This window comes from Alligator mississippiensis, chromosome 1 (genome assembly GCF_030867095.1).
Source record: "Alligator mississippiensis isolate rAllMis1 chromosome 1, rAllMis1, whole genome shotgun sequence".
Lineage (NCBI taxonomy): Eukaryota > Metazoa > Chordata > Crocodylia > Alligatoridae > Alligator > Alligator mississippiensis.
In genome coordinates this window covers 55,488,919-55,513,650 of record NC_081824.1, presented here as the reverse complement: position 1 = coordinate 55,513,650, position 24,732 = coordinate 55,488,919, and the positions used below count along the sequence as shown (strand labels likewise).

The window sequence follows — 24,732 nt, the reverse complement described above, 5'->3', positions numbered from 1 at the left end:
TCTGCTATTCTCTATTAACAATTTGGGAGGTGTAGGGAGAGTTAAAACTAGAGGAGACAGAGAAATAAGATGGGGGATGAACAGAAGAATGGCAGAAAAATTACATGAGAGAGACTTTGACCTCATTATTTCTAATCCAAATCCTTTATAATGCATGTCTTGCAGATGAGTCATAACTGAATCAATTTTATTTGTTCTTATTGCCCTTCATTCAACAGTTCTCAGAAAGAGCATTGGTATTTTTCCCTCAGAAAACCCGAATAAAATATGAAGTTTAAACAAACAAACAAAAATGGTACAGGCACTTTAAAAATGGCTCATTAGAAATGAATGAGAAAACCATCTGTCATTGTTAGCTACAGATTAGATGTTTCATGCATGGGCAATGCCTAAGACATGCACAAAAGAGCAAAATTTAGAAAAGATTATGGGAATTGCTACTAACATTATATCCTATTGAAGCATGGAGAATGGATAATAAGCAGTTCCACATAAAGGGATGGGATGTAGATCACCAATCTCTTCAAAGTAAAATCCATATTTTTTTCTTTCACAAAAGGTTATTAATAAGAACTTGATGTTTTATTTGTTGAAAGAGCACAGGTTTAATCAATTAATAAAGTTCTGTGCATTTTACTAAGCTACTTTTAGTTGTCCTGCCTATATGAATTAAAATTCTTATATCAGTTAAATTGTGCTAAATTTGAACACAACGTTTAGGTTTGATACTATCACAATTCCTTTTATAGTAAATATTCCTTTTTTTCCACCTTAAAAGAAAATTAGCCTGCTTTCTTTATGAAATTATGAAGGTGTTCCTGAACAATTACAAAAGGAAACAAGTTGAACTTCCTACAGTAGGCATAAAGGGTATAAGTACAGGTATTTTGACCATTCTGAGGACCCTGCATTTTAACTGGAGTGGAGAAGGATACAAGGTAACAGCAGGCACCACTTCTTATTTAAGGCCATAGTCAGATACCCTCACTTGTAACTTATGCTGCCAGTAGTTGAACTAAGGAAGGATGATTCAGGGGTAAGGATGTCAGTCTAGGATCTAGGGAACCTAAGCTATGTTCCCTGCTCTGCTACTTATGACATATGTGAAAGAAGGCAAATAATTTAGCATTGTCAGTACTCCTGTAAAATGAGGATAATAGCTTTACAGGCATATTATGAGACAAAAAATCTAAGATTGTGAAGTGAATCTTACAATGGTAGGGGGTAAATTAGTACAAAATGGGCACATCTACACAAGACATTTACTGCAGTTGACTAATTAGCTAGATTAAACATCATGTCTACATGAAGTAAACTAATTTAGTGCACAGCAGGATAGTACTTGTAAATGTCAGATACTACTTGTAAATACAAGTACTATACTGCTACGGAGTAAAAAAACTCTACAGAAGCACTGTCCTGGCTGGCTGGGGCATGAGGATGCTTCTGTGTGGGAGTGACTTAGGATAAACTCAAGGATTTCAAAGAGCAAGGTGAAGCTGAACCCACCAAAAAGGAGGGAAGAGGAACATGTAGTAAGAAGTTTAGAGCTATAGAGTAGTCTTTTTCAAAGCATATACCTTCAAAAGTAAGTTTTATCCATATTTAATTCCTCCCTAGGAGCAGTACTTTGCATTTCTCCTTGTTGAATTGCATTCTGTTGTTTTCTGCCCATTTGTCCAACCTGTCCAGGTCTGCTTGTAGTTGTTCCCTGCCCTCCGGCGTGTCTACTTCTCCCCACATTTTTGTGTCATCCGCAAACTTAGACAGAGTACACTTCACTCCCTTGTCCAAGTCGCTGATGAAGACATTGAAGAGTATCGGTCCTAGGACCGAGCCCTGCGGGACTCCACTGCCCACACCCTTCCAGGTCGATACCGACCCATCCACTGTGACTCTCTGGGTGTGACCCTCCAGCCAATTCGCCACCCACCAGACTGTGTAGTCATCCAAGGCACAGCCTCTTAACTTGTTCACCAGTATGGTGTGGGATACCGTATCAAAGGCCTTCCTGAAGTAACTAAGTATATGACGTCAACCCCTACTCCTGCGTCCAGGCGTTTTGTAACCCGGTCATAAAAAGAGACTAGATTAGTCAGGCATGATCTACCTGCTATGAACCCATGCTGGTTCCCCCTCAGCATAATTTTTCCTGCCGGGCTCTCACAAATGTGAGCCTTGATAATTTTTTCAAAGACTTTGCCAAGGATGGAGGTGAGACTGACTGGCCTATAGTTGCCTGGGTCCTCCTTCCTCTCCTTCTTGAAAATGGGGACCACATTGGCTCTTTTCCAGTCCTCTGGGACCTGGCTCGTGCGCCATGAGTGTTCAAATATTCCCGCCAGTGGCTGTGCAATGACAGCAGCCAGTGCCTTCAGTACCCTCAGATGGAGCTTATCCGGGCCTGCCAACTTAAACGCATCCAGTTCCTCCAAGTGACTCTGCACCATCTCAGGGTCTATGCATGGTAGTCTGGCACCTTGCTGCTGCCTCTCTACAATCCCAGTGAGAGACTTTATTGTGCAACAGCAGATGCATGACGAACAGCTCCAAGGAGGTGATACTTCCCCTCTATCGGGCGCTGGTAAGACCACAATTGGAATACTGCGTTCAATTTTGGGCGCCACACTTCAAGAGAGAGTCCAGAGAAGGGCCACTCGTATGGTTAAGGGCTTGCAGGCCAAGCCCTATGGGGAGAGACTGGGGCACCTGGACCTCTTCAGCCTCCGCAAGAGAAGGTTGAGAGGTGACCTTGTGGCTGCGTATAAGTTCATCACGGGGGCACAGAAGGGAATTGGTGAGGTTTTATTCACCAAGGTGCCCCCGGGGGTTACAAGAAATAATGGCCACAAGCTAGCAGACAGCAGATTTAGACTGGACATTAGGAAGAACTTCTTCACAGTTAGAGTGGCCAAGGTGTGGAATGGGCTCCCAAGGGAGGTGGTGCTCTCTCCTACCCTGGGGGTCTTCAAGAGGAGGTTAGATAGGCATCTAGCTGGGGTCATCTAAACCCAGCACTCTTTCCTGCCTATGCAGGGGGTCAGACTCGATGATCTATTGAGGTCCCTTCCGACCCTAGCATCTATGAATTAATGAGCATTCCTGATAGCCTTTTTCATTCTAAGCTTTCATGTAGCCATATCTGTGAATAATGCTTTATACTACTTTCAGTTGTTTAAGAGACTCCATCCATGCTGCTGGACAATGATCCAACATCAGTTATACATACCGCCTTTACATCTTGGCTGGCAATGACATATGGTTGGACTCAACACCATCAGACTTAGGAAACTCCTTAGCAATGGGGGCTACCATGAGAACATCAAACCTATCCTCCATTTTGTCTTCTACAGCTTTCCCACAGAATACTGAATCCAGTTTAAGGCCTGTGCTCTTGCTTTCAAGGTGTCAAATACCTGAAATCTACAGCATCTAAAAGATTGCTTGAAGGTTTCAGATGAAATTTGAATGAGCACTCTACTTCACAGTCAAAGTGGAACTTTCCACTTTGAAAAATGAATGAAAAAATGAAATGAAATGAATGAAAATGAAAGAATGAAATGAAAAAATGAAAAAAAACCTCATTTGTGCAGACAGGAGAGTTTTCTCAAAGGCCTGGTCCAAGACTGTGGATAGAACTCCCAAAAGAACAAAAGACTGCCACCCACCTGGCCACTTTCTTTTCTAAATGCCAGGTGAACTTATTTGATCTTTCCTTCTCTACCAAAAAATAGCAGACTATATGCATTCTTCAAAAGCACAGTCCTGCGGAAATGATTTTCTTTCTGAGGAAAGAATAAGTAAGAGAATGAAACACCTGGGACTAGTTTTTAGTCATGTCAATTAGCGCATTAATGAAATGCATTTGAGCCCAGATCCCATTGATTTCAGTAAGCCAGATGTTTAAATATGATTGAGAATCTGTGTTTTAGATACTACATGACTATGAGGTCCTTACGCTGATGGGAGAGAAAAACAACAAAGGAAAAATGAGCATAGTCATCTCTTTTTGCGAAGTGTATTGTAGAAGTATTGTTTTATTTTTCTAATTAAAGATTAAAAGTGCAATATCAACTGGAAAAGTAATTTTGTAGAACAGCATACCCATGCATTCGGGAAGTGTGACAGATTCATGCATATCACTCTACTGCAGAGATTGCTTCTTTGGAATGTAAATATGTGTGTATTTTGTGGGGAAAAAAAAAAATCATGTGAAATCATTCCAACATAAATGTATTCTACATGATGCGTACTTATGAAATTATCATCTTCCCTACCAGTAGTTTCTACAGATAATTGAATTTTAGTTTATCGTTATTTTGGTTGTGGCTGGGACTTAAACTCTTCTCTTATGTTCGATCAATACAAGTATTATAGAAAAGTTGATTTAGACTACCATTACAAATAATATACTGCTAGAAAACCTCTGTAAAGCAATGCTTTTCTCTCACCAGTATATAGGCAGACTAAAGCAAAATCTGTAATTATCACATTTGCTTCCACTAAATGCCACATTGCATGTGTGAAGAAATCTATCAAACTGAAAATAGGTAGTCTCTATCTCTGAAGGACACAAGTGTCGGACAGGGGTACACACGCAGAAGTCACGTATCTCCATGAGAGTACTTAGGTATTTGATGCATGGTTGTTAGGCTTGTGCATCCCCTGTTTGGAAGGGGCAATCATAAAATTTTCAGAGGTTTACTCTGTTGGAATAACTCAGTAAGACAGCCTGAGTAGAAAGTAGAATAGTTTATATTATGGTAGATATTAAAGTTAGATAAAGACATAGCTGAGTTTTGGAAAGCACTTGAAAATCATTATTCATTCCTTTGTTTTTATGTTTTTAAAACAAAACAATAATGTTTTCGATGAAAGAAATGTTGGTTTTCACGGAGCAATGTGATGAGTTGTAACATAAGCTTGTACAATTGAAATCACTGCTTCATCTTGTGGCTGTAACATTTCTAAAGCTTGTTACACATCTCATTGCACATTGTAAAATACTGAAGTAAATTTTTTTTAATAGTACTTACTTCGACTCTTTTCCTTCTATTTATATGACTCTCAGCTGTGGAACTTATCTTTAAAATATTTCATTTTGCTGCTTGAACATTCGTGCCTGCTTAAAGCTTAAAAATATGTCTTTCCAGATTCCAAATATGTAGTTAACTCAGAAGGTTAGTAAACCTCAATAAATGTGAATCTGATTGTCCATGCTTTTTTTTGTACAAAAGCCTTTTTATGATGTATACAAATGCAAGGATGAGAAAAATCTATATTTATCTTAATAAACTATTTTAGCAGATGTTTCTTTAGGCAGGTGTTTTCAAAGATGCATTTACCTTTCAAATACGGAAGTGTCTAGACCTTTTACACTCCTTTAAAAATGTTAGTTTAAGTCACTAAAAATTGTGTTAGCTTTCTAGATCACATCTGATCCCCTAGCTAGGACTTGAACAATATATTAAACTAACAATAGAATTGTTTGATTATTGTTTTGAATAAAAAATCTGAACTTTGGAGTCAAAGAACCATATGATACCTGATGATTAGCCATGCTCTAGTCTTCTGAGTCCCATACTTAGGATATCATTATTAAAATCTGCTAATTGGCCTTGGACACATTGTTCGAAATGCAAAGTTTAATTAATGCATCAGAAGGACTATGTTTTGTTAGTGTGGTCCACTACTCCAGTTTTTGCAAAAAAATGCTTTTTTATGGCAAACTGAGTCTCTATCTCCTAGCCAAATATCCTAACCATGAAATAGACTTTAATCAATCCATGCAAGCAACTTGCTCAGGTATATTCAGATTGCTTTAATGTATTTAAATTGCTATTTTCTGTTTAGAAGCCCTACTCCCTGCAGACCCATTTATAACATCTGAAAAAGTAAGTTGTGGCTGATAGCAATTGAGGCCTTTCTAAATGAGGTAGCCTTTCTAACAAATTCCTACCAATCCAATCTATAGCTTGGTAGTTATTGTGTTCTCTTGGGGAGTGGCTAAGTATGCATTTGAATCCCATCAGTCTAAGAAGGGCCCTGAATTCTGGGCTCCCAGTATGGGTGAGTATTATAACCTTGTGAAGCACCTAACTCTTCCTATGTGTTATACGCATAGGTTTTGCGACCCAGCCTGATTTTTTTCTTTTTCTTTTCTTTAATCATTCTCTTAGGATTAAGCAACTCCTTTCAGAGGAAAGCTGAAGCCTAGTTTGTAGTACCCACAGGGCCAATCTGGAATTTACCCTAAGTACATCACTTCAAACTTGTAGTGTGCTTGCTTTTTTTAATTGTCACCACAAACCCATCACAGTCCTGGAAATTTATATATAAATATATATTTTAGTTTTATATTGGATAAGCATAACGACGCAACAGATACTACTTGTATTTTTCTCTGAAGTGATAGTTTAGGTTTCTTCTTTTCTATTTCCTTGACTATATAATATCCTGTTATTAAAACTCTGTATAACAGATAACATTACAAACAAAACATACAAAAAACACTTAGAGAGGTTTTATTTTTTTTTGTAATCCTCTTCCGGTTATTTCCTCATAGCTTCTCTTATTCATGGGAGATGCCACTTTGAATCTAAAGTTGTATGGGAGAAGTACTAGTTGTGGTTATAGATAACAGAGGAGATTCAACCCCTGATTTATGATCTGAACATGTATTTTCTGATCTCAGTCATGTGATCAGTGTCCAGGACAGACAGTGTAGTTCATCTGTCACTATCGTGCCTCATCCTTGATCTCAGATGAAGTTTCTAGGTTAGACTAGGTCAGTGACTCTTACCATTCAGGCTTTATCTCTTCTTCTGAGAGTATCAACTTTTCTGCTAGGAGCCATTCATTTAATCTAGATCAATCATGAGACATAAAACGAGAGAGACTTCTATTCACAAGCAACTTAGACCCAAATCTCACTTATTTTATGAAAGCAAAGAGTTTAATTGATTTCAATAAGTGTTAAAGTGCACAGTCCTCTCTCGGGTTCAGGCCTATGTTCTATTTAAGCTACTGATTTAAGTTCCAAGGCCGCATTCAGAAAGAAATGTAGGTATCATAGGTGAAATCTGGGGGAGTTTAACCACCTAAGACACCTAAATACCTTTTTGAAACTGGCTTTATATCACAATATCACTTCCCTCATGGGAAACCCTTCACATCCTTGTATTTTTTTAGACTCAGCTCCCAAGTGTCTGATGCACCTAAAAGTTTGAACAATTTGTGTTAGGCATTTCTGCCAAACTGCCTAAAAGCAAGAAGTAGTTTTTCAGAGCATAAAAAATCCTTTGTTTCCTGAAACAGTAATATGTGCATTGCAGCTGAACTGCAGCTAAAAACTGAAATATAGCTTGCTGTCTCACTGAGCTGAATTTTACATTGTGATCACCTGAACTCACTGTTTCAAAGGGAGGATGAAGGGGAAAAAAAAACAGTGGCATAAGCAAATATCATTTTATCTATTTGTGCTTCTAAAATATTTTTTTTTCTTCTTTTGACATATTGCTTATACAGAATTAGTAATAAGTGTCTTTTTGTTGTTGCCATAGAAGAGAAAGTGAGTGGGGGATTATAGGAGCAGAAGCATATGGAGAACAGAAAACAAATCCAAGAAAATGAGAAAAGGGACAAGCCAAAAAAGGGATGAACCAATTAAACTGGAAGGGAATGAAAACCACCTAAGCCCTCTAAAATTATTCTATATAAAATCAAGCAGGAGGCACATGCTTATACTATTATACTAGTAGAATCATCTTTTTTATCTCTCTCTCCAGTTATATGCATATGAAATCCTTTCTCCCTCAATATAGGGGTCAATATACTCTTTATCTTCAGCTTTAATTGAAAGGCTTACATTTGCAGATTTTTTGTATTATTAATTTTTACCATGCTGCTTTACAGCATTTTGTGGTAGACTGTGAAAAGCGCTTAATCTTTTTGAATGCTAATCCAGGAAACCTGGAAATAGATAATGGATGGGTTAGAATCTCCTCTCAGAGTGAAAAAAGAAGAAAATTACTATTATAACTTGTGCATGTGGCAGTCATCTACTTTAAATGTACACATGTAGCTTCAGAAAAATGAAAGCAGAACAAATAAGGGAAAAAAAATCAAATGGTGGTAAACAGATGTTTCAAAAACACTTTTGCATGGGAAACAGGCTTTTAAACTTCACATTTATTTCACACATTTCAGGGGTTTTCACAAATATTCCAAGAAATTTATAATTTTGTCATTATAATAGAACTCTGGAAAACACATGAAGCTCAAAAAAAAAATCATTTTCCCCAGCCCTTATAGGTGAAAAGTTTTCTATCTAACATTTCTTCTTCCTCAGTTTGTTAGGAAGTTCAAGGATATTAGACACCATTGAAAAAAATATTTGCTGTGAATAACCATTTTTAAAATGCCCACCTTTAGGATTTTATTTTTAACTTGAGCATTGAATCAATTAATTATTTCTATTCCTAGTACAACTTTAATTATGGCCTGGTTTAAATTGTGGACTCAGCTTGCAGTGGCTCCTTTAATCTTGGAATTCCCCCGACATGTGCCCTGCCACTGATTGGTGGAGGGGGCCAGCAGTCCCACCACTCACTGCTCATTCCTGATGGGTGGGAGAGGAAAACCGTGGTTTTAAATATGCCATGGTTTTTGCCTCATGCCTCTTGCTGTTGACCAGATGGGAGACAAAAACTGCAGCATATTTAAAATTGCAGTTTTTGCCTCCCAGCCATCAGGAGCAAGAGGTGAGCAGTGGGGTAAATGGGCCCCTCCACCAATCAGTGGCAGAGGGACATGTGGGGCAGTGGGGGGAAGTAGGGATGGGGACTCCAACATTAAAGGAGTCACCACACCACAAGGTGGGCTCGCAATTTAAACCAGGCCATAATTATAATTGTTACTAGCCAGGGTAGTGGTAATATAATACCACTTGCTTACATTGGTTTCCAAATATGACTTAGCTTGCTTCTGGGTGAGATGAGATGTCCAGTCTTCCAAGACTACACGTATAATATCAAGTAATGGCAATTATAGCTATCAAGAGTTTTATTTGTTTGAGGGTCCTGGAGAAGCCTGCTGTGTGACTGAAAGAATAAAACAGGACTAGAAGAATTATTAATTATAATCCTAGCTCCATCCCTCTGTTCCTTGTGATGCTGTGTAAATATACCTCTGTTTCTTGTGATGCTGTTTATATATCTGCCTCATTTTCACCATTCGGAAAATGAGAGTATTATGTTTGTTTCATACAGAAGGGTTGAGAGGACTCTTTGTTATTGTATGTACAATGCTAGGGTTATGTAAGAGGCTAAGAGATCTTAAAGAAGGACTAAGTATTATTATTATTACTTGGACTGAGACCATCACCTCATTTCACATTTGCTACTGAAGGCCCAGTAGATGGGAGCAGGTTTTATTCAGTACTATGCTGGACTGTGTCCAGTCATAAATTACTCCAATTTTTCAGGTCCTGTGAAATGTTGAGACCTTTCATAGATTGTTCTTTCCAGTCTTTTCCTAGTCAATATGTCATTAACTCTTCTGTCAGTGCTTTTCTCAAATCCTTATTAAAGGTATCTTTTTTTATGTAGAAACTCACCCATTATCTGCACCGGGACAGGGATTGCTCATGGGAGAATCCTTTGAAATCTTCACCATGTGCAACCGGAAGATGCTGTTGCCACTCTTCTTCATTAAGCATAACCTGGCATGTGATGCCAGACCTGGAATTCAGTAGGCAAAATATGCTCAGGTGATCCTAGGAACTGGATCCTGCGATATGCTACAGAGGATTGCAAAAAACAAAACAAACAAACAAAAAACCTAGTAGCTCTAGGCAGGTGTGTTAAACAGCTCTTCTATACTTTTTTGAGGGGGCAGGAATAGGAGCGCTCACTATGCCAGCTCTTCTCTGTCCCCCTGCTCCTTCTCACACATTCCCTTATGCCATTTTTTAAACAGGCTTGAGTTGCTAAGCCTTAGGAGCTGGAGTCTCTGCTTTTGCTGAGATGCTGCTTGGGGGAAGACTAAGATGGAAGCTGGAGAACCAGAGACTAGAAGGGCATTGGAAGGACAGAGGGGGGTATGTCAGAAATAAATAGGCTCAAAATAGGGAGATACTGGGAGGTTCCTCACATGCAGGGGTGTGTGCTTGTAGAGGCACAAACAGCAGCAGCACAAATTTGTGCTGCTTCTTTGTATCTTGTCGTATGCCCCTGCCTCTGTGCTTCAGCGCAAAGCAAATTGTGCCCGGTAAGGGTGGGGGTGACTGAGGCCAGCACCTGTGTTGGCCCCAGCACTCTTACCTGCTGTCCTGGTGTAGCAGGGGTGCAGATCCAGCAGCATGGAACCTGAATGGCAGCCAAAGTGTTGCTCTAGACATCCAGTCCTCAATTTGTTCCAGCACAGGCTACTGACATGTGCTCTGCGCTATTACTGCCTCAGAATGTTTTTTTGCTACCGAGATTTCCTGGCAGCAAATTCTGCCACTGTGCTGCAGATGTGCAGCATGAAGCATGTTTTCACATTCCCTACATGGAGTTTGTGGTGCCACAAACCACACTTCCCTGCATGTGGCGACCCACCCACTGATCGTATTGGGTTTTTATGGGTATAGGTTTCAGAGGTGTATGGAAGGGACAAATGGGTGCCTGGGAAATGAATGATGGAGACTTTAAGGAAATGGAGGGAGAGAGAATTGAGGGTTTGAGGGTGGTATGAGAGAAAGGAAAATGTGATGTCAGGGGTAGGGTGACTGAGGGATAGGGGAGGATTAACTTTGCTGGCGCTTTGTGGCATGTACTGGTGCATGGTAGGCATATTCCTAGATAGTTAAAATGAACCGAAAATAAGCTCTCCTTCCATTGTCTTAAATTGTGCAGAACCCTCTAATTTGCAGAGTAGAATTAATGACTCAGTACTACAGAGCTGTAACCTGCTGGTTGATTTTGTTGAGAGCACAAACCTTTTTGCAAAATGAGCCATTGGTGTGTGCACTGGCTGACTCAATCTTCACTGAATGTCATGCCATTTTCTATCAAGATCCTACGAAAGAAAGAAACAGGTGAATGACTGGCAGTGTATCTAAGAATTTGACTCAGATATCCATTTCTTTCCATTGTATGCTAAATAAGAAAAGATTTGACACTATTGAGTTCTTTTTTGCACTTCTAAATCTATCAATTTGTTCAGGAGACATATCTGTCGCTATGGCAAATATAAGGGGTGGTTTGTGCAAACTTGACACAGAATACATGCAACTAAAAAGAGCAGTTGCTTTTGTTTATCTGCAGTTAAATAAGTGAAAGCAATACTGTTATTTCAGAACTGTTTGGTGGGGTCAATTCTAATTGGCTTCATTATGATACTTGTCAAGACAGCATTTTTCTTTCTGTGTTAATCTTCACATTGCTTACAGTTATATTGATTTGGAAGGCACTCACTTCTAGGCAATTGCCAGCTGGAACAAAGCCACTGAAGAATCCCAACATTTTGCACAGACAGTAGTTCTTAAGGAGAGATGGAAAGATGGCATGGTTACAAATGACTTCTGTAGGAGAGAACTAGTAAATGACTCTTGGGTCATGAGGCATAAGTATTATAGGATGCAGATTTGAGTATCTAGAGAAGATTGTCTTCCATAATATGTCTCCTTTGAACAATTGCGAAGGTACACGGAACAGAATATTCTCCAGGTATGTGAAGAGTTAAAGAAGGGTCTGTTTCATTACTGAGTTTCAAATAATTTTATGGCATACCAGATTTTAAATCTTGTTTTTTTTTCTTTTCGTGCTCACACAGATATGGGACTCCTATAGTTTTAGTCAGATGCGTACTGAACAATGCCTTAGGTGACACCACAATTTAACAAAATCATTACAACTGTTAAACTAACTAAAACGATTTCATTATTAAAGACCACAGAGAAAAATAAATTAATAAAGAAAACAAAAGTAATAAACAAGTATTCCATTTCCAGTTTATTTCATAGATACGTCTATCTGTATATCTGTAGACAGCTTTTAATTAAGATTATACCTTTGTAAGGTATAATCTACATCATATAATCTACTTAAAGAGTACTGTTTTAAGATGTATAATTTACTTAAAACACACCCTTCTTTAAGTCCTCATATACCTGGAGAATCTTTTGCTTTATGTACTGTCACGTTTGTTCAAAGGGAACGTACTAGGGAACAGAATCTTCCAGAGATACTTAAATTCACATATTGTATTACGTTGGAGGGGAGATGGGAGTGATGGAGGGAATGTTTAACGTAAATGAATCAAGATTAAAGATTTTTATTTTCAGAATAATAGTGATTTTGGCTTAATGTGTGTTTATACAATTGAGCTTATATTCCATCTAAGGTTAGGTGAAACCTGTTCGCTTTATTATAGATAACATGTACAGTTTTAAAATGATCTTACCACAGTATTATAAAACCAAAGAAGGTATTTAAAAAGTTATTTCTTAAAAGAAGCCATTCAGGGATATATCTTGAGGCAGGCAAATAAATGACTTAGAAATTCATGTTCATATACTATTTATCTCTGTTCACCAATGTTAGCAAATGTTCTCTCTCTAAGAATACAGACTAAACCATTCTGGTGTTTAACAAGAGAAGCTCTTGCTATTTAAAATCATAGAAGCATTTCAGCATGCCATTAATATCATTACAGAAAAAAAAATCAAATCAAATCCCTTGACATTTATTTTGGCAAACATTCTCCAATCCTAGATGCTGCGGGTCTGACAATGTGATTGTACCAGAATAAGGCTTCTTTATGTTGTCAAAGATTATTTGTGTTCTTTGTCTTTTTTCCACTATTTGCTTACTTAAAAACAAAGAGATGAACATGCTGGGACAAAACGAAAATGAAAGTGCTGTTGAAGTTGAGACAGGAGCATATTACACTGCTTTCTTAATTCTGAAAGAGATGTATATTCTTCTCTGTTCATAGTTACAGTAGAAATACAAGATACTCTTCTTGAGGGTATTATGAAACATAAATATTCACTGCTGTCACCCTTTTGTTGACTCAGCTCCTCAATGGCATCATCCCAGCACTATTATCAGCTTCTAAATCCACAAATGATCTCTATTTGTGGATGAGGGGACTCTTGAAATAGCTTTAAAGTTTAGAGTTCTAACTCCTCCTTGAGTTCAGCAATTTTTTTTGTGATATTCATTTTTATTAGGGTTTAATAGGAGTTGAAGTCACAAGTGTTAGTTTAGTGGTGAAAGCTTAATTTAGTTGGGATCAACACTATTTTTTAAATCCTCAAGCACAGCCTCAGCTCACTAATCTAGTCGATTTAATATTATAATTGCTCTATTGAGTCTATATATCCATCTAACTGAAAAACATAATCAAAAGTCTGCATAAAAAACATTATGCTGGGAAGTTGTTGTGTGTGGCAGGTAATCTGTGTAAAACAATAGAGCTTTCCAATTCTTTTTACCTAGTCAAGCAACACCATCCTAATTGTACCTATTGTACTCGGACTGAATTTCACTTGACTAATTGAATGTGTTGGAATCAAGGCTATAGCTAGAAGTGGTATTCAAATACACAATTACAATGCAGATGACTTCATTATTTCCTAAGCAAGCAAAAATGCAAGGAAGATTCTATTCCCTTTGAAGTTAGTGGTAAAACTTTCATTGGTATAGTCATAGAATTGTAATCTGTGTTTAAGTCTCAAAGACCCTGTCATCATGTTTATGCTGTAAAAGAGGACAGGGATGTGTTTATGTCACAAAAAATGGAGCTATAAGGGTCACAGAAAGAGTAAATGCTTGTTCACAATTTTGGTTCTGTGTGTTCAGAATCCATTTCTTACAAAAATGTATGCAAAATGGGAGCAGAACACAGTGAAGAAAGGGAAGAATCTGGGCGTAGTTACTGTAATTTTTCCTTCTATTTTTGACTCATAATAGAAAATATGCTGAAACACTGTCTACTGCATTGTGCCTTTATATACATACACTCCAGAAATAAAGAGTTTTTAAAATTTTTAATAATACTTGTGGGGTTTTTTAGGGTAGTGGCAAGTCAAAAGCTGGGGAAAACTTTTATTCAAAAAGACTTAATATAGCATGATCATTGAATTGATCTATGATGCAAGGAAACATCACATATTAAGTAGCATGAATTCTATGCATTTTATATAAATAGATAATACATTTTTCATTCACAGAGCATAAAAAACACATATTACACAGGCACAACTTATGTGGAGAAAGGATTTACTAATTGTTATGAATAAACTTTTTATAAATTGATGAAATGTAGTAAGTGCTATGAACTGATGAAGCTTAATAAGCATATTCATCTCAACTTTACCCCATCTTTTTTCAGATGCACATGTACAGCAGGCTGGACAGGGTCACAGTGCAATGAAGATATAAATGAATGTGATCCTGACCCGTGCTTGAACGGAGGGACCTGCTATGAGTCTGTTGTCCAGGGGCACTTTATATGCCTTTGTCCTCCTTTTTATACTGGAGACTCTTGCCAGCAGCGCTACAACCCCTGTGACCCACACTACAATCCATGTGTAAACAATTCAACCTGCCTGGCACAGGTTGATGGCATTCCATTGTGTGTTTGCAAAAAAGGTAAGAATTGGCACAGAGTACAAAGTGTTTTCCTATTGTCAGTGTGTGAATGTTAGACATCCTATTAAATCGTGAAAAAGTTGTAGTTGCGTTGGATTTTAAGACATTGTTACCGAAATAACTAATACTTTGTAGTTTAATAGAACTTTCCAGGGAACTTGAAAATGTTTACTGCATTGTATTTTACATGGCACTCCACTGTGTGTTTGTAAAAAATATAAGAATTGGCACAGAATACAAAGTGTTTTCCAATTGTCAGTTTGCAAGTGTCAAAACTGGGGCCAGTTTTGTTCAATATCTTCATCAGTGACCTGGAAGATTGGATGGAGTGTACCCTCAGCAAGTTTAGAGCTACCAAGCTAAGGGAAGTAGTATATATGCTGGAGGGTAGGGATAGGATTCAGAGAGACCTCAACAAATTGAAGGATTGGACCAAAATAAATCTCATGAAGATAAAAAAGGAAAAATGCAAAGTCCTGCACCTCAGATTGAACAATCCCATGCACCAGCACAGGCTGGGGTCTGACTGATGAAGCAGCAGCTCTGCATAAAAGGACCTGGGGTTATAGTGAACAAACAGGAAGCTGAATATGAGCCAACAATGTTCCCTTGTTGCAAAAAAGGCTAATGGTATACTTGGAAGTATTAGTAGCAGTATTGCCAGCAGATCAAGAGAAGTGATTATTCACCTCTTCAGCACCGGTGAGGCTACATCTGAAGCTCTGTGTCCAGTTTTGGGCCCTTCACTACAGAAAGGATGTGGACAAATTGGAGAGAGTCCAGTAGAGGGTAATGAAAATGGTTAGGGAGCTGGTGCACATGACTGCTGAGGACAGGCTAAGGGAAATGGACTTATTTAGTTTGGAGAAGAGAAGACTGAAGGAGGATTTAATAGCAGACTGAAACTACCCTTCAGGTAGATGAAAAGATGATGGAGCTAGAGAATACAAAGAGCAATGACCTCAAGCTGCAGCAAGGGAAGTTTAGGTTAGATATTAGGAAAAGCTGTCTCACTAGAAGGGTAGTAAAACACTGGAGCAGGTTACCCAGAGAGGTTTTGGAATCTCCATCCTTGGAGGTTTTTAAGATCCAAATGGACAAAGCCTTGGTTGGGATGTTATAGCTGGGGGTGGTCCTGCTTTGATCAGGGGGTTGAACTAGGTAACCTCCTGAGATCCCTTCCAACCCTAAAATGATTCCATGATAACTATTAAGTATTATTACTTATTTGGAAATGGTCACTACTGAATGCTGAAAAACATGTCTCATTAATTTTGGAAATAAGCTGCTCACAAAATGGTGGCATTAATAAGTCTGAGCACAGTTTAAAAGAATTTTGTATCTAAAGAACACTTTAGATACAAAATGATGGCTTTGCAGTCTTCTTTGGAAATGAAATGTAAAGTGTATTGACATTTTTAATTAACTTTCCTAGAAACAAACAAACAAACAAACAAACAATTTGTGTTCAAATATCTTGGTGCATAATTTCAATTTCAACAGGTACAAAAATCTTACCTCTTAAAGTATGAAACCTTTTAGCTGAAGAGCTTAATAAATCACCAATGTTAAATTCTAGCAAATATTGGAAAAATGGAGAAATTCCATTATTAGTCCAGTACCTGTCCTGTCAAAACAATAGAGCTGATCATTTGGGCCTCTATCAAAGAATTAGAGGCTAAAAAGTCAACTTAGTACAAGTTGATTTCATGGAAGCCAGGTCTGGCAAAGAAATACCTTGTGTTTTGCAGGGAATTGAGACCACAAGATCTAGTTCATAAAAGCAATTATGATGATGCTTATACACTTGGATTCTTGAAGTCATCTGACTAATAAATAAAAACAAATAAGATTAAATGACTAGCATTACAGTCAATTAACAGGGCACACATTAGATTGATTAAAAACTGGCTCAGAGACACGTCTCAGAACGTATTTGTTAATGAGGAACTATAAATGAGTGGGTCAGTTACTTATATGATACCCAGAGATACCTTCTTGGTCCAACACTATTCGGCATTTTTATTAACTATCACGACAATACTGTAAAATCTTTGCTAGTAAAGTCTGTAGATGACAAAGACTGGTTGGGTTGTTAATGTGAATGCAGGTTGCACGTTAGAGTAATCTTATCTGCCTGGTTAAATACTCACCATCCAACAAAATTAGTTTTAAAACAACCAAATGCAGAGTGTTACATCTAGGAGCTAAGAAAATAGATTATATATGCACAGCTGAGGGACTGTTGAAAAAATGGTGTCTCAAAAAGAACTCCAAGTTCATTAGAGAGAATTTCATCAGCATGAGCTTGCAGTGTAGTTTCGTGGCTAAAATGGCTAATTGCAACTGTTAGGTTTCTAAAATTGAAAATATCAAGTAGAAGTGGTTAAGCGAATTTGCCTTTGTACACAAGATTGAGGAGATCCCTTCTACCCCCAACTCCTAGAATATTATGTCTAGTTTGGGTGTACACAGTTTAGGAAGGGTATGGAAATTTCAGAGAGCACTCAAAGAAGGGACATAAAAAAGATAGGCAGGCTGGAAAACAAGTCTTATGTTGCTAGCTGAGGAGTTCAAACTATTCAGTTTAATAAGAAGCTGGAAAGAAATTTAATTGCTATATTCGGTCATTACAGATGGCAGACACAGCTGATAATTGGGGCCTTTTCAGTCTTCATGACAAAGGTATAATAAAAGCCAATGGCTGGAAGTTGAAGGTAGAGAAATTTAATCATCAAATAAGTTGCAGTTTCTTAACCCTGAGATTAATTAAACATCAGAATACCTTTTCAAGTGAAATGGAGGACTGCCATTAGGCATCTTTCTAAATGACACTTTTTTCAGTTTTAGGGAGCACACACACACCATAGAATTGCAAGAAAACAGACTAGAACATTATCACTGCTCCTTTCTGTCTTCGCAGTTCACAAAGTGTACAAAGATTGAACCTCGTGGTTTGAGTCCATAAAATGTGTCATATTTAAATGTAGGAGTCTGGTCTGTTCAGGGGGAGAAAAAGGGGAGAGGCTAACCATTTTCTTTCTGTTATAGAACAAGTTCTTTAGAAAGTGTAGAGATGTAATATGGCCAGTGTAACAGAGGTGGCCATCATCCCTCCCTCCCAGTCTCCCCTGGTAGAGACTCAGCTCCTGCTCTGCTCTGTTTCTAAGAAATCCTCCCTGTGCTTTTGCCTGTCACTCCTCCATCTTATTAGGAAACTTGAAAAGGGAGGCTTCCAGAGTGTCTTGGAGCAAATCATAACCTGTCTTCTTTACCTGTGGATCCCTCAAACCCTGCTGTTCCCAATCAATTAGTCTTTCCTACTATGTGGGCCCTCTTCACCCACACATGCCACCAAGGGCACCCATTATTTTATGGGTAAATGATGGCCTCCATCCTCCCCTGTACCCATGCCCATGCCTTACAGGTGTATCAGTCAAACGATTCAGTGGGCTCTAGGCCCCAGTCTCTCATCCACCTCTTCAGTCTCTTGTCAATCTCTGGCCCTCTTGCATCCGGGATTTCTCTAGCCCATCTCTGCCCTTCCTTTGGGTACTGGGCTCTCATTAACCCCATCTCTGCCCCTCCTGGGCTGAGGATTCCTTATCACTGCCCCCCCTGGGCAGCTATACTACTACTTGTCCTGTCCCCCTTGTTCCCTGGCAGCCTCAAGGCTTATGTGCTTTACAAGCACTACTGGGACCTCCTGACCTTCCCTACAGTCCTAAACCTAGACCACCAGTTAAACCTCAAACCAAAACCCTTTGAATATGAATATTCACTTGCTACAACATAATTAAGCACACTGGCTCTCTTCTGCAATCCCCATCAACACAGAGTCTAACCCCCTGCCAGCCCTTAGCTCCTTACTGACATCTCTCTGGGATAGCAGGAGCTCTCATCAGCAGGCTGCAAAGCTCTTTCAGCTTCAGCCTCCAGGGTCAGACTTCCTGCTTATATGCCACAGAGCCCTGCCCACCTTGTGGTCAGGTGACTCCCTGGGCTGTGTTCAGGTTCTTCTAATGAGCTTTGCTTACTGGCCTTCAGGGTAGCCTATAGTAGTACCAAGCTAACAGTAGTTTTACCTTGTCTCTCACACAAAACTGTTTTGTACTACTGCCAGGGATCTACTAGCACTGCAGTATCTGTGACTAGCACAGCAATAGGCACTTCCCATTCTGTGGGCTTTGGCTACCTATTCCATTACAGCTAGTTCCACTCTTTACTGCCAGAGTGCAGTTTGCCCCTATTTCCCTCGCTCTAAGTAACAGAAGCCATAGGCTCACTGTAAAACTATGATGCTTGTATACTTTATATTCAAGTTTTGTCATTTTTGTTTTGCTTGCATTCCTCTCTGTTAGGCACTTCATATTGTTTTATTCATATTCAAAGGGGAACAAGACAGTCACAGGATACAGCTAGTGAATTAATTCTTTTTTTAACCATATTTCTGTTCATATACTCCATTCCAAGGGAGAAAAAAAGTTAATGTTGAAGCCAATCTTAGTTATTAAAAAATCTATTTCATTGTACCATAAGGAGAAAAACATTGCAGTGCTAGTGTCATTGCAAATAAATCCCTCCACCAGTCCTTAGAAACAGAGGGAAATACTGATAATTCATGGAAATGGTTCAGACAGTGTTTTGAACTATATGCTAAAGCCACAGGAGCAAATAATTGGAGGATGAGCAAAAGATTATTCTGCTCTTAACAGTGGCCAGTGAAGCACTGATATAAAATGCATTCCATGAAGATGGTAGCATGGAAAGAGAGAACATTTTACCAGAAATAATTACATTGTTTGAGAATCATTGTGTTCCTGGGGGGTGGAAATTTCTTACAAAAGATATGTTCAGGATGAGAACACAGAATGAAGGAGAAACCATGAAGGAGTTTGTCACAGACTTAAACTTAAAAAGCCAGGCCTGGAAGTATGGAGAATTACAAGACTCTCATTAAAGCCAAGATTGTCCTGGGATGCAGTACTAAAAAAACAGAACAAAACAAAAATGAACAGTTACTTAGGGAGATGGATCCAATAAAGAAATAAAAAAATATACATGGCATGAAAGGGAACAAACAAAAACACAAATAAGCAGCCCTAAGAAAGTCACTGAGTATATGACTGTCAGTACTATAACTAAATCAGCAGGGAAATGTTCATAGTAATTGAATTGGCCAAGTACTGATGCATGTATAGCAAGGAATAATGCCAATGATATGGCAATCAGCATGAGTTTTTCCAGTGCTATAGAAAAAAAAAAAACAGTATTAAGACAAATATGTATTAACTAATCACAAACTACTAGAAGAGACTTGGAGAAGTTTCACCTGCAGTACATGAGCTACTTTGAAAATTTAAATATATGACTTAACAGTTGAGTTCTAATCTGAACTTCCCAGTTCCTTCTATCAATATACAGTCTAATATTATGGAATAAATAAATGTGTGAACATGATAAAAAGCTATATCTTCAGGTACACAGGATAAACTAAAACTAAAACCAATAAAGATGAAATGCTGCAAGCAACGATACAAACTTCAATTAAAGGAGAGGGGTGGAAAGACACGCACACACATATTCTCAGCTACTTATTCCCAATATAAAAATGAACTCCTGAAGGATTCAGAAACTGATTTTTTTCCAGTGATGAGAAGGAAAATATTTGAATGAACACATGAAGGAAGCCTTGAAATAGTCAATTCAGAAAGGATAATAGGAGATGTATTTTGACCATAGGTGACTAGAAACATAAAAAAAATGGTCAACAAAGGACACATCACATCAGAAGTATGGAGATGTTTAAGAGAAAGAAACACTGATACCAGATAAACAAGTAATAACTTCATAGGGCAAAGTCTGAATTAATGTGTTCAGCCTGACAAGATACGACCACCAATTTGTAATAATCTCAATTATCAATTTCCCTGGAGAAGTCATGCTGAATGATGCTACAGCTGGAACGGTTCTCAGACCCAAAGCTGCAGGATGGAATTCTAAAGGTAGGAACTGATAATAGATCATAGTTGAAGGAATTCCTAGACCTTGCAACACTGTAAGACTTTCCTCATGAGATCTCTAGATGCAAATAACCACACCAAATGGTTAAACACACAGGATTTGGCAAAATGCACACTAGCCAGAAAATTTTACTGGTGTCAGTGAAGATATACCTCACTTAAACGCAATGATTTCATATGAAAACAAAAGTCTTATGAAAGTCATAAGCATTAGTTCAACATACTGAGAACTGTGTGAGAAACCAGTTTAAGAAAAACAGATACAAGAGGACAAAATAATTCAAATTGCCTTTGTTTTACGCTATAAGAATAAGCAGTCTGTCAATGATAAGGACTTACCTAAAAAGGACTTAGTTAAGGAAGGATTAGGAAGATTATTGAAATACCTGAAGAAATTGTTTGGGACATATTAGATGATGTTAAAATAGCCCGAGTATTTAAAATAAAATTATTTGATACTAAAATGTTATAGTTGAGAAAAATAATAAGTAACATATAAATCTTAATATGTGCCTCTCTTAAAACTCCCTGTATTTTATTCATCTGGATCTTCTTGCCCTTAAAAAATGTCAGTATTAATATAAAGCTAAATTATCACAATTGCTAACTGTGACAATATTATCAATAAAGGAAGCGAATAAAAATACAATAAACAGTTAATATTTCAGTTACTATCTCTTTTTGTTTATCCCTTGATGAAAAGCTTTTGGCAGAGATCGTGTATTTGCCACGTGGTCTATACTTCAAGAGGACCTATGATAGGCTCAGTAATCTGCCCAATATCTGACACCCCCTAGTGGTCATACATTCCTGTCCACATGCCCTGGTCTCTTTTTACCTCCCACCTCTCTCCTGTCATGAATTGATCTTTGAAACTTTTAACTGGAGGGCTGCCTCTAGAGGCTGAGGTAGTCTCATAGATTCATAGATGCTAGGGTCGAAAGGGACCTCAATAGATCATCAAGTCCGACCCCCTGCATAGGCAGGAAAGAGTGCTGGGTTCAGATGACCCCAGCCAGATGCCTATCTAACCTCCTCTTGAAGACCCCCAGGGTAGGGGAGAGCACCACCTCCCTTGGGAGCCCGTTCCAGACCTTGGCCACTCGAACTGTGAAGAAGTTCTTCCTAATGTCCAGTCTAAATCTGCTCTCTGCTAGCTTATGGCCGTTATTTCTTGTAACTCCCGGGGGCGCCTTGGTGAATAAAAACTCACCAATTCCCTTCTGTGCTCCTGTGATGAACTTATAGGCAGTCACAAGGTCGCCTCTCAACCTTCTCTTGCGGAGGCTGAAGAGGTCCAGGTGCCCTAGTCTCTCCTCATAGGGCTTGGCCTGCAAGTCCTTAACCATACGAGTGGCCCTTCTCTGGACCCTCTCCAGGTTATCCACATCCCTCTTGAAGTGTGGCGCCCAAAACTGCACGCAGTATTCCAACTGCGGTCTGACCAGTGCCCGATAGAGGGGAAGTATCACCTCCTTGGATCTGTTCGTCATGCATCTGCTGATGTACAATAAAGTGCCATTAGCTTTTCTGATGGCTTTGTCTCTTCCTAATGCCCTTCCTAAGTATACAATCCTCCGGGCTTCTCTGTCCCAAACTCTACAGGGTGGATTTTCCCTTTAAGACAATCCCATTTATGCTTTAAGGACAATAATCATGACCTGCATCCCCATAGTCACACCCACGATCACACCCATGCCTCGCAGATATTACTCTGTCCACAATTTACTTTTCTTGTAGAGGCCTCAGCTGCCTTTATTCTGGCTGCAGACTTCCAGCCCTGGCCTACTGATTTGGGCCCTGCTCTCTCAACCTCAGCCCTCTCTGTGTCTCCAGTCTCCAGGTTCCTTGGACCTGTCTTGTGCTTTGTCCCTGCCCCCCAGCATCCCTGATTCAGGGCAAAACTGTTCTTGGTTCAGCTCAGCTCCCCTAGCACCCCTGATTCAGGACAAGGCTGCTCTTTCCATGTGCCAGCCACTGGCCTTTCAGCTGGGCTCAGCTTCCTGGGCCACCTAACTGTGCAGGGATGCTGCTGCTTGCCACTATAGCATCTGGGCTATTGCCCCATGTAGTCCACCAGGTCCTTGACTCTGGAAGGGCATTATGCTGGGTGCCCCTGCAGCACCCCTGTGGCATCCAACCCATCCCTATCTGCCACACCTGGTCCCCCAATAGTACACAAACATTAGCATCCATATTAAAGAAATATCAGCAAACTTCTTCCACACACTCCTTCCTGTTCTGGTTCAATACCCTACCCCAATACTTCAAAATGTTAGGCTCACTTTTATGGGTGTCCATGAGCCTGCTTCCTGAAATCAGCTGCCCTGGGGACCACCTTTTGCTGCAGCATGCAGGGTGTGACTGTCCACTCTGGCTCACACCCTGGGTTTATGCGTCTTAAAGCCCTGCCCCCTTTCTGTAATGGCCCCAGCCACACATAAGAGTTGCCCCTTTTAATTAAGGGCCATGGTATGCTCCTGCTGCTCCAACCCCACACAACCAGGCAGAGAGAGGTCTTGGAGGCCAGTGACAGAACACGTAAGCTGTTTCAACATGACAGGAGAAAAAATGACTTTTTGCCTGACTTTAGATTTAAAGTGGCTTCTTTTGTCCTTTGTTCTACTTGGCTATCTTTCTTGTAGAGAGAGATGATGATTTAAATTAATTTGGCTTAACTAGGTACTTAAATCACAGGAAAAAAAATTTAGCCCATGCCCACTTCAACAGCAAGAAAATCATGTAAGTATTGAAATTGTTCAGTGTCTCTATTTTGGTCTGAAAAATACTAAAATCCTCTGGTCTGAAAAGCCCTTTGAGAAACCTAATGTGTTAGGTGTTCTCAGAGTTTGCCTACAACCTACAGAAGCATTTAGTTTGGTGCAAAGCAGAACACCCAGTCTCACCTGATTGAAATACAGTGGTAATAGTTTCTATTTTTTATCCTGGAGTCTATTGGTGAGAGTACCCCCCATGAAGTGGGTCCAGGTTCTGGACTCCATTAGCATAAGGAGATTCAGATCCATATGTATCATGTCCTACAAAATACAGTATGTCTTGTAGCCCAGAGATGAAAAGAGTCCAGCATTCCTGCCCTTGACAGGGTTATTTCTTGTTTGTTTATTTTTAATCCAATGACTGTTGAGTATAGAATAGATAGATAAACCTGGGAGCAGGTATCTGGGGCTAGAATTGTCTACTGTTATGATAATATTACAAGATGTGGCAATACCACCATTGCTGCATAGACTTTAGGGATTTTCTTTTCTTTGGCCCCTCAGACTTCCACTTGGCTGTAGAATCCAACTGCCACTGCTAAAACCCCATGACCAGATCTGAAACCCCATTATACCTGAAATCATAATATTTGAAGTCAATAAGATGTTCAGTTACCTTAGACTAACCTGCAAAGATTGAATCAATTCATTCTCAGGGTTATTGACTATCTGTACTTGGCCAATTGGTCCAAAAGTAGTATTTGATGCTCAGTTCATGATATAACATTACATAACAGAGGGAATTTAGCAGAAAAAAATATCTAGGACTTGGGAATTAGAAATGTTGCTTAATATTATATGCAATGGTGCAGGTTTTTTGTAATAAAAACATTAGTATTTTTATACGTAATCATATCCATCTTATTTTTAAAATCACTTCCCAGCTCTTTCAACTCTATAACACTTTAGCTATATTATATACATATATAACTTTATTTATATATCTGTATAATCACATTATATACTGATTCTGGATATGACCATAAACTATACCTGACTACAGAGCCTGATGGCAATGTGGTGAAGCTACTTCTGGTGGGGTAGCTCCTATAAAATACCACAATGTTGCAACCTCCAGAGTAAGGTGAGTATAGGACACCTCAAAACCCTAGCCTCTATTGCCTTGTGGGTACTTTTTGGTTGGAAAGTGGCTAAGGGACATTACCCTGAAAGAAATGTGCCTTTGCTGAGGTGTTAGGCAGTCAGCAACAGTTCTTAACTGTTTCCGTGGTCTAAAGCGGGGATGGTAGGTCTTGGGCTACCTTCACTCCTCTGTACTTTTGCCTAGGT

At 39.0% G+C, this 24,732-nt stretch overlaps 1 protein-coding gene across 1 annotated transcript in view; it reads left to right on the top strand.

The window, feature by feature from the left end:
- LOC102577163 (protein eyes shut homolog) overlaps positions 1-24,732 on the top strand; it is a 136,436-nt gene that overhangs the window by 98,097 nt on the left and 13,607 nt on the right. Inside the window, exon 4 of the mRNA XM_019496504.2 lies at positions 14,383-14,642. Within this exon, the coding sequence (XP_019352049.2) occupies positions 14,383-14,642 (260 nt within the window). The remainder of the gene's footprint in view (positions 1-14,382; positions 14,643-24,732) is intronic.